Consider the following 9,613-nt stretch of genomic DNA (forward strand, 5'->3'; position numbering starts at 1 on the left):
AACTGAAGATAGGACAAACCTCGTGGTGCAGGTTCTTTGCTGATTTTCATTATTACAGCCGTACTGAAGTCAGATAAACGTGTCCTTGATACCTTCACTAGCTGGCCTGACAGCACTAAATATCTGTCAGCATTAAGAAAGTTATGTCAAATAAGCTTATTGTATTTTTTCCTCGTTGTTTGGACTCCCATAAGAACATTTGAATGTATGGATTAATTTTTGCCTTGTTTCAGGCAAAGCGATTTAAATTGAATTATGCAACGTACGGAAAACAGCCTGATAACAGGTAAGCGCTTAATATTCAAATATGAGTTTTGCCTGCTTAATGTCTCTTTATCGATTGCCTTGCAAAGAGGATTCAGAATAGGTAAAGCCCCATTGCTGGGTGTACAGCGAGCAGGTTGGGGTAGGAGCGGGTTTATGAGACGCGTACAGCTGAAATCGGTGCCGTTGGGGTCGAGCAGCGCCAGCTAACCAAATCCCATAATTAAAAAGGTGGATTGCAGTAAAGTGCCTTGGCACACGCCGTAGGTCGTTGTGACGCTGTAGCACAGTAGCACTTCCCATGTGTCTGAGGATGCATCCCATCATAACCCTGTATAATTCCATGGATATGGTTAGCGCCTGGCCGTAAGGGCAGTGGTTTCACACTGCCTGGTTTAACTGGCTGAAGAACCACAGCAGTCAGCAGGGAGAGAATTGCCCTCTGGAGCAGCCCATCTGTCTCCGCGGACAGCGAAAGGTGCGTAAGGAGAAAAACGGGCTAAATTAGGCTCCTGAAGTCGGGCGGTGTGAATACCTGTCCTAACGCCTGCCCCGAAACGCTTACACCGTGGAAGTAATAACAACACAATGGGGTGTTCAGGCGGGTGTGTACGAGGGTGAAGGCAGTTTATTAGTGTTAGTCACACCTCAGCAATTATGTTTTAATTTTGGATGATTATTTATGAACCTTTTAAAAAAAAAAAATAACTACACAAAGAAAACCTTTGTAGGTTAGAATCAGGGCACAACAGAATGAGATTCACCTCTGGTAGCTGAGGCTAACTAACCTTCTCAAGGTTCCATTTGCTCTGGAAGTAAGGATGGGTAACGTGGCCTTTCCGATCCCAGCAGCTCGCCCTGCCAGGCTTCAGAGGGAGGATGACTTAGCCTGCCTGTCAGTTTGATGCCTTACCCTTTGTGTGGCACAGCAGATTTGTCAGGAGTGACTTTTAATATATATAGACTTTGTAGCATCCAAGTATCTAATTCATATCATTTAAGGTCAGCATATTGTTAATAACAAATCTGTAAATGGGACATTAACGTTTTCTTGCCATGTTAGAAATCCAGACATATCCTCTGAGAACTGAAAAATGAAATTGTCTTTAAATGAAAAGCAGTATTGAGATTAGGGATGCTGCTTGAATTAACTGGGAAAAGCAGTGACAATAAAAATTTTAGTCACCTAAACAACTTAACTGGCAACACTTTGAAGTATCCATTAAATAGTGCTTTAATATCGCTTTTCTCTCAAGTCGAATGTTTAAGCTGAATGTCAGCAGTCACTCAGCATGCCTCTTTCCTGCATGATTGTGCTTAAGAAGTTGTCTTTTGATTTCTTTAGTCCAGAATATTCACTTTTTGTGGGAGACCTGACTCCTGACGTGGATGACGGAATGTTATATGAATTTTTTGTTAAAGTTTATCCATCGTGTAGAGGTGGAAAAGTTGTTTTGGACCAGGCAGGAGTATCCAAGTAAGTCATCTTTTATTCATTCTTTTCTTTCACTTCACATGCAACAACGGGAAAGTTATCATGCAGCAAGGGAAAAAGGAATAGTTCTGTCACTTTAGATTTTAGTAATCTAAAAAGACAGTGTTCTTGGATATCCAGTCTGCCTTATGCTTGGGTTTTGGTAGTCACCACAGCGTGTTGTCACTCCTCTGTCAGTGTGATGCTCTCTCTCTGCATTGGCATTATGTTATTGCACTTCTGAAAACGCTGAAAAACATCTTAAATAATCATGAAACCCTCTTCCTGCACTCTCAGATGGCCTTGTGCTCGTACAGGCTGTAGGCTGCTGAGTGTGTGTACCTGTGAAAGCTTTACGGGTTGTTTCGGATAGGGCAGGGCAAACAAAGCAGTGATTCACTGTCAAGTGCTTGTTCATCTTTACTGGCAAGGTCTCACCAAAAACAGGTGTCAAAAAGCCCGTTTTCTTAACGCTATTAAAACATTTTCTAAATAGCAGAGAATGAACCTGTATTCTCCTAGAAGAGGGACCCGTTGGTCAGCGTCCGTGTTTTCAAAACAGAACGTGGCTTCAGTGCGACACAACTTTCTGATACAATCCCTACGAGAATGTTGTGGTAAGCCGTAGAATATGGCTGTGACCTCCCCTGCCCCCCACGAGGTTTCTCAGTCTCAGACATGTCGGTTTGAAGGAACCCCTGGAGATCTCTGGTCCAACTGCCCACGCTGAGCAGGACTGCTGCCTGCGCTGGATCGGGTCAGCCATGAATTGTGTAGCCTGGAAATCCTCCCAGGATGGAGATAACACAACCTGTCCGGGCAGCCTGTTCCAGCTGCACTACCTCCCCAGTAACAAAGTTCTTACGGCACAACCGGAACCTCTTGCTGAGCTGCTCAGTCGCTCTCTGCCTGTTCGCTGCTCACGCTGTTGGTGCCACCTCACCCACGAACGACCCTGCCACCGTGGGCTCCAGGTGCCTCCTCCTCCTCAGGGGTGTAAACCCAGCGGTTCCTGTTTCCTGCCCCTGGCTGGGCCATTACTTGGTCTTGGGGAATGGTCCCTAAGTGCAGACCTCAGGGAAGTGGAATCTGTGGTAGCTTGGGAAGCGCGGAAGGAGCAGGAAATTAAAGTCTTGTTGCTGGGAAGAGCGCAGCGATCTCCCCTAGCAGTGTCGGGCTGTTGCTGCCAGGGGCTTTGTGACTTGTGCACTTACTCAAAGCTGAGGCAACTACAGGTGTTAGTGTGATGCCAGAGAGGAACGTGGGGCTTGTGGATGTGCCCAGTGAAGCCCTGGCCCTTCCAGTCAGGGCTGGTAGATCGGTAAGGCCTCCTCCCCACGCCTCTTGTCCAGGCAAGAGAGGAGTTAGGAGCACAACACCACAGTGCTGTGTCTGCTCCTTTGCTCTGCTGAGGGTGTAGGCTGGGGGGCTTGTCCTGACTGCGGGGCAGGACAGAAGGTCTGCCCGAGTGCTCCTGGCCACGAAGGAATTATTTCTTGGTGGATGTTCTTCTGTACTAAAATCTGGTGTAGCCATCAGTGTGAAAAAAAAAGTGTCTGGAAAAGCTGGAATAATCAGTCTCCCTTGCTGCAGCTAACATCTCTTCCTGTACACTACATCCAACTCTTCATCTGTCTGTCTCTATTTTGGAACTGCCAGTAGTCCCAGTTTCACTTCCACACTCCTGGTCCGATCCAGAAGGCTGCAGGACTCTGTTGCATCTTAGAAACTTAAACACTTTGGTGTGCAAACACCTAAATCTGACTCAAACGTTGACTTGCGCTGCTTTAATTTGCCACGGTCCTTGCGCGGGGGGCAAGTTGAACAGAATACGTACCCAGGTTTTGCTGTTGCTTAATTACCCAGTTGGTAGATAGCCAAGCCTGAGCTTTGATTCAGTCTCCTCTGCGTGAGGACTGCACATACGTACACGCGTCTATGTATAAATCTGTGTATTTGGACGTGTGTGTACAGCTTGCTGTGCAAGTTACGTGTTTTGTGGGGCACCAACAGCTTCCAGCATGGACCTACTACGAGTGCTAGGTGATGCCACTTTCAAAATAGTGTTACTTACTCTGTGTTTAAGTGTTCCCACAGAATAGATAATAAGCTGTAAATTTACACGTTGCTTACTGCTCGTTCTTTTCCCCAGGTAGACAAGCCCTTTCCCTCCCAAACTCCTTCCTTTGCCTAGATGGATTCCTCTTTCCCCCCCACACCTGTGTCTTTGATCTTTATGCTGTGTGAAGCAGCCCAGCCCATCTCGGGATCCTGGCACTGCCCTCTTGGATGCTGTTGCGTTGCTTCTGACTCACGGCAGCATCAGAATCCCACGCCAAGGACCTTTGGGGTTGGAGGGGAATTAATACGTGCTGGCTGCTGGCACCGCTGTGAAGGATTGCCAGAGAGTTGAGGGGTTGCTGCCTGCATGCTATCCCTCTTGAGGATGCGCTACCCCCGTTCAGGGTGTGCTACCCCCGTTCAGTGTGTTCTACCCCCGTTCAGGTGTGCTACCTCCGTTCAGGTGTGCTACCCCCGTTCAGGGTGTGCTACCCCCATTCGGGGTGTGCTACCCCCGTTCAGGGTGTGCTATTCCAGTTCAGGGTGTGCTACCCCCGTTCAGTGTGTTCTATCCCCATTCAGGTGTGCTGCCCTTGTTTAGGGTGTGCTACCCCCGTTCAGGGTGTTCTATCCCCGTTCAGGTGTGCTACCCCCATTCAGGGTGTGTTATCCCCGTTCAGGGTGTGCTGCCCTTGTTCAGGGTGTGCTACCCCCGTTCAGGGTGTGCTACTCCCGTTCAGGGCGTGCTATCCATGTTCAGGGTGTCCTACCCTCATTCAGGGTGTTCTATCCCCATTCAGGGTGTGCTACCCCCGTTGTCAGAACAAGTTTTAGCAACCTGACGCTAAGAGCTCATCTGCAGGTCTGTAGTTGTGAATGCTGTTGGGGCCGTGCTGTTGTTAGGAACGACAGAAAGCCCATTGGAATATTTTCCTGTTGAAAAATTGGAACGTGTATCCCGTTCAACCCCGCAGAAAAGGGAGGTTTCCCTTCCCAGTGGGGCAGTTATGGATACAAACAGTGCCTGTGTCTTGTCAGCCCTGTGCTGACTTGCAGCCGTACGGATCACCGGTATGCCGCCAGCGGAGATGCGCGGCTGGGCTGCTGTCCGTGCACTTCAGCATGTCAGCTCCCTTCCAATTCCCCAGAATCCGCTGCCACGAGAATCACTTCTGCCAAGCCCTTGACGGTGCCGACAAAGCCTGGACGGAATCGCTTCGTCTCCACTAAACGCAGGGACAGCCCTCGTGAGGGCGTTTCGTTTGCTGTGGTTTTCAAAACCGATTTTGACTCCACTGTAAACAGTGAAATAATAAAAAAAAAGCGGCGTGGCGTGGTAATCTGAGTTACCCTGTGTCTCTGCAGAGGTTACGGGTTCGTGAAGTTCACGGATGAACTGGAACAGAAGAGAGCGCTGACGGAGTGTCAAGGAGCGGTGGGGCTGGGCTCTAAACCCGTACGCTTGAGTGTGGCTATACCAAAAGCGTGAGTATAAGAGCAGCCGGGCGTTCGTAGGAGCAGCGTGACCTGAAGTCACGCGTGGGTGTGAATGTCTCCTCGTGCTCTGGGGACATCGCCAAGGGAAGGAATACCCACGAATGTTGTAAAGTGGCTAGAGCATCAGAACGCGCAGGAATTCAAAGACATTGTACGGCTCGATCGAATTCTATGATTCTATGTGGCTCGATCGAATCCGAGCGTTTTGCACTGGTTTTAATTCTCTGTGTTACTGCATACACACACGTGCACACACACCGTATTTAAATATGATTATTCTTAAAGTGTATGTTCCTTTGCATTAAATTGAAACAATCTCAATCTGCTTATTGATTTCTGGATAGCAAAGCTCACTTACCTTGCTAATTCTATTATAATGTCTACTAAATATAAGTCTTTTGGGGCAGGGATTAACTTTTTTTTCTGTGTTTGTTCAGAACCTGATACAATGAGATCCTGGTCTGACTTGGGGCTCGTAGCACTAGGGTAATACGAATAATAGTAATTGCTCCCTATTTGAATAATATTTAGATTTTCAGTGACCTCAGGAGTCTTGTGGGGGGGGATAAGGAAGAGAAAAGCAGAAAAAGGGGGGGTGTCATGGTGGGGAGACTGACGTGTCTCTCTTCCTACTTCTCGCTGATTCCATCATTAGACGTAGTTTTGCGTGTGACACGCTGTCATCTTCAAACCATATTTGTCATCTCATTATCTGAAATCTTGATGATCAGCTGGGAGTCCCCATTCCTTGGGAATGCTGCCACTTGATGGCAAAGAATGGGAATTTTAGTTAGCTCATGGGCTATTTACCTTTTTCATGACTTGTGGTCCTTTTTACTTCCTGGGCTTTTCCAACTGTGTGCACTGAAGACCCCCCAGTGCAGTGAGAATGGGGACGGTGGGTGGCTGCTTAGGCTTCTGTCTGATAGTGGCAGGAGGAGGGGGTTTTGTCTACTCTTACAGAAAAACACAGTTCTTTTGGAAGGCTCTAAGTCTTCACCTCTCCATGTAAAGCCAGACTCAGTTCCTTGTCTCAGGAAAGTGCTTAACTTCATCCTATTTATCAGAAGGAAAAAGGGACCCAAGAATCTGGATCATGGTTCAGGATCATTCTAAACTGAGGCTTGTAGTCCTGAACTCTTCCCCTCCCAAAGCCAGGAAGCGATGCTAAATTAACTCATAATGAATGAAAGCAATGCTTATTGATGAAGATGAGTATGAATGCAGGAGAGGGCGTTAAATTTAAACCACTACTTTCTTTCTGCAAATGAATGCAAATGATTAATGCTGCTGCACTAAATAGTGAATATCTTTTAGGGACTGGAATTTGCATGTTAGACTCAGCTTTGTCTGTGTACTATGCTGGATCTTCAGCTATTTCACTGCTGTCCTCATAGTTGTTCTGCACTGTTTTCAACTTACTCCTGCTTTATTTTTTTAAGTAATCGTGTGAAACCGATGGAGTACAATCAGATGTACAACTATAATTATAACCAGTATTACCAACAATATCACAACTACTACGCCCAGTGGGGCTACGACCAGAACACGGGCAGTTACAGCTACAGCTACCCCCAGTACGGCTACACGCAGAGCACAATGCAGGTAGGACAGCGCGACGCGCTCGCCCTTCAGTGACCTGTCAGCACGGAAACCTGACCTAGCTTCCCAGACGGTGATGGGAGCGTTTTGTCATCCTGTGGGGTCTTAATGTAGCTACTTGATGAGGAAGCAAAGCGGTTTAGCAGCCCCCGGTGTGTACTGTTACCTTATGTGGGGGATGTTGCTGGGGTGGGGCGGGCATAAAGGTCTGGAGGGCACAGAGGGTCTCTTCGTACAGTTGTCACGGTCGAAGTGTTTGCTAGATAGGGGCGGTTGGACAAGCAGTGCTCACACTGCCCTCTGGGGTCCTTCATGAGCCTTCTTTGAGGGGACAGAGGAGATCAGGCCAGCCACCCCCCATCACTACAGGCGTTTCGAGACCTGCTGCCTCTGTTAAAAATTGAGAGTGGGATCTCCCCCCATGGAGTCTGTTTGGAGTGGAACGTGGGGTTTACGGGTGAGGAATTCTGTTGTCGGTCAGTGTATGAGTGTAGTAATCAACCGGTGATGTTGGTAACAGAAAAGCTCCGTATCTGCTGTCCTAAGGGGTTCGGTTTTCCTTGCAGACATATGAAGAAGTTGGTGAGGATGCACTGGAAGGTACGTTTCCACATTCTGTGTTGAAGTTGTTTGTCCTGCGGTGATCAGAGATAGCCTTTCTCAGATTGGCCCTTAATTTCAGTGTATAATATCTCTTTATCTTTGAGTAACTCCGAGGTCTGAGAAGGTCTGTGGGTCACTATCACCTCACGCAATCCTTATTTTACAGTTGCTTTTCCTAGTCTGAACCTTGTCAGGACTGAAGCTAATTGACTTCCCTAGCACTGAGATTTTAATCTTCCACAGTACTCAAACCTGTATTCTTTCCTTAGTGTTTTTTCTGGTATTCCACAAAAACAGTGTAGATATTGTGTCTTTCTGTAAAATCTTGGAACTTAGAGCCCAGGATACTTCACTGTGCTTTTAGTTTAAAAAAAGAAATCATATCATTTAGCACAGCGATGAAATATTTGCTGTGGCAGCCATGGCTAGAGATGGGCCACTAAACCATACTGGGGTTTTAGGTGTAGATAGAAGCAGTTTTCATCTATTGTCGTATAAAAAAAAATTCATTTAACACTAGAAGTTCAGAATTTCTGTCTTGAGTGGCATGTGCACTGTGTAGCGTGTCTTATTCTTCCCTTTATGACAACTTTTGAAATCAGATGGTCACAGTGGAAAGCAACTGGGTGCTTGACGGGTTCCGCAGGTATCAGTGATGATGTCAGCGAGACAGCCCTGAATGGCTTTGAAAAGCATTAAGCTTTCCTTTCTCTGAAACCAACGCACCAATGCTGCAGTTACAGTGTCTCTGGGGTGTCTTTTCCTCCTTGATTAAATTAATATGTTGAAATTTGTAGGAAACTGCAATAATGTATGGCCATTGTTGCTTTTTCTTAACTCTGCTCTCCTGTGATGGGTCACACAGTGTAGCTATAGAGGCAAGATGTCTACAAGCGCTTTACTCCTGATAGGTTTTGTAGTTTTTCCATGCAGTCAGCTGGTTGCTCTGCGCTCCGAGAGTCGCTTACTGACCTCTGGGATTGCGCTGATAACCTGAGCCTTAGGCTGTGGGTGCTGTTAGCTGAGCTCTACATCCTATGTGTGGTTTGGGGAGCAGGGTGAGTCAATTATCGTGAGATGTTAAGTGTGGAGTGGTTGCAGCAGAATTGTACCCCCTGGGTTGCTATCCGGCTCCAAAACCCTTTACAACTGTTTCCTCCAACTGTAAAATAGGGGACGTATTTGTAATTCACTGGGTGTCGCTGGCACTTCTTTGGTTACTAACTGTGCAATGCTTTGAGGTGTTCGAGGCTTTGGCAGACGTCTGGTGACTCTTGTTGCAGCAGTGTAAGACGCTACCGTCCCCAGCCGTCCACTCTGACCCTGCAGTGGAGGGAGCAGAAGGGAACGTGCGCCTGCGCCTCCGCTCCTCCACTTTGCAGTCCGGTGCCTTAGTGCCAGCCCACCTTCTCTGGCAGTTTAAGTGGCCACACTGGGCTGCGAGGTGCAGGTATGCGTTCTCTGTTGACTCTGCTCTGGGGGCGATCACCACTGGAAAGAGGGACTTAGCCGGAGGTAGTTATTTCTGACCCCGTTGCGGGAAGATTTACTACGGCTAATCTAGTCAGGCTCAGGATTGGGCAGGTGCTGGGGACGTGCTGTGACTCCCCTCACGTTTGTTTTACTAAAACTAAGGTGTTTCCGGGGTGTGGATTTTGCCTAACACATTTGGGATGCGACCTATTTGTCTGCCTGTCTTTCCTCCCTTAGATCCGACGCCTCAGCTGGACGTCCACGAAGCAAATAAACAATTTATGGAACAGAGTGAAGAGCTCTACGATGCCTTGATGGACTGTCATTGGCAACCTTTGGACACTGTCTCGTCAGAGATTCCAGCTGTGTTATAGCCTCGTTGCTGAGGCACTGTGTGGGTGTGAGAAGCCTGCCAGTGCGCTCCGGACTGTTACGCTGCACCGGGATCCTGCGGTAGTGAGGGGTGGCCCTTCCTCCACCCGGGTCTCTTACTCGAAGTACGGGAGGACTGTGGCCTTTCCTGTACAGAACGAGTATGGTAGGAGCATCATGGTAACTTTTATTCATGGTGAAAGTTAGAACTGCAACAGTTTTATTCCTTTTGTCTTGAAATGATGAACTCTTAATACTTATTGGGAA

At 47.6% G+C, this 9,613-nt stretch overlaps 1 protein-coding gene across 1 annotated transcript in view; it reads left to right on the forward strand.

Annotated features, from left to right (window-relative positions):
• Positions 1–9,348, forward strand: part of TRNAU1AP (tRNA selenocysteine 1 associated protein 1) — a 12,828-nt gene extending 3,480 nt beyond the window's left edge. Inside the window, exons 3-8 of the mRNA XM_010148310.1 lie at positions 234–286; positions 1,610–1,741; positions 5,165–5,284; positions 6,739–6,901; positions 7,465–7,498; positions 9,212–9,348. Of these exons, the coding sequence (XP_010146612.1) occupies positions 234–286; positions 1,610–1,741; positions 5,165–5,284; positions 6,739–6,901; positions 7,465–7,498; positions 9,212–9,348 (639 nt within the window). The remainder of the gene's footprint in view (positions 1–233; positions 287–1,609; positions 1,742–5,164; positions 5,285–6,738; positions 6,902–7,464; positions 7,499–9,211) is intronic.
• The last annotated feature ends 265 nt before the right edge of the window (positions 9,349–9,613 follow it).

This window comes from Eurypyga helias, unplaced genomic scaffold (assembly GCF_000690775.1).
Source record: "Eurypyga helias isolate BGI_N326 unplaced genomic scaffold, ASM69077v1 scaffold33353, whole genome shotgun sequence".
Classification (NCBI taxonomy): domain Eukaryota; kingdom Metazoa; phylum Chordata; class Aves; order Eurypygiformes; family Eurypygidae; genus Eurypyga; species Eurypyga helias.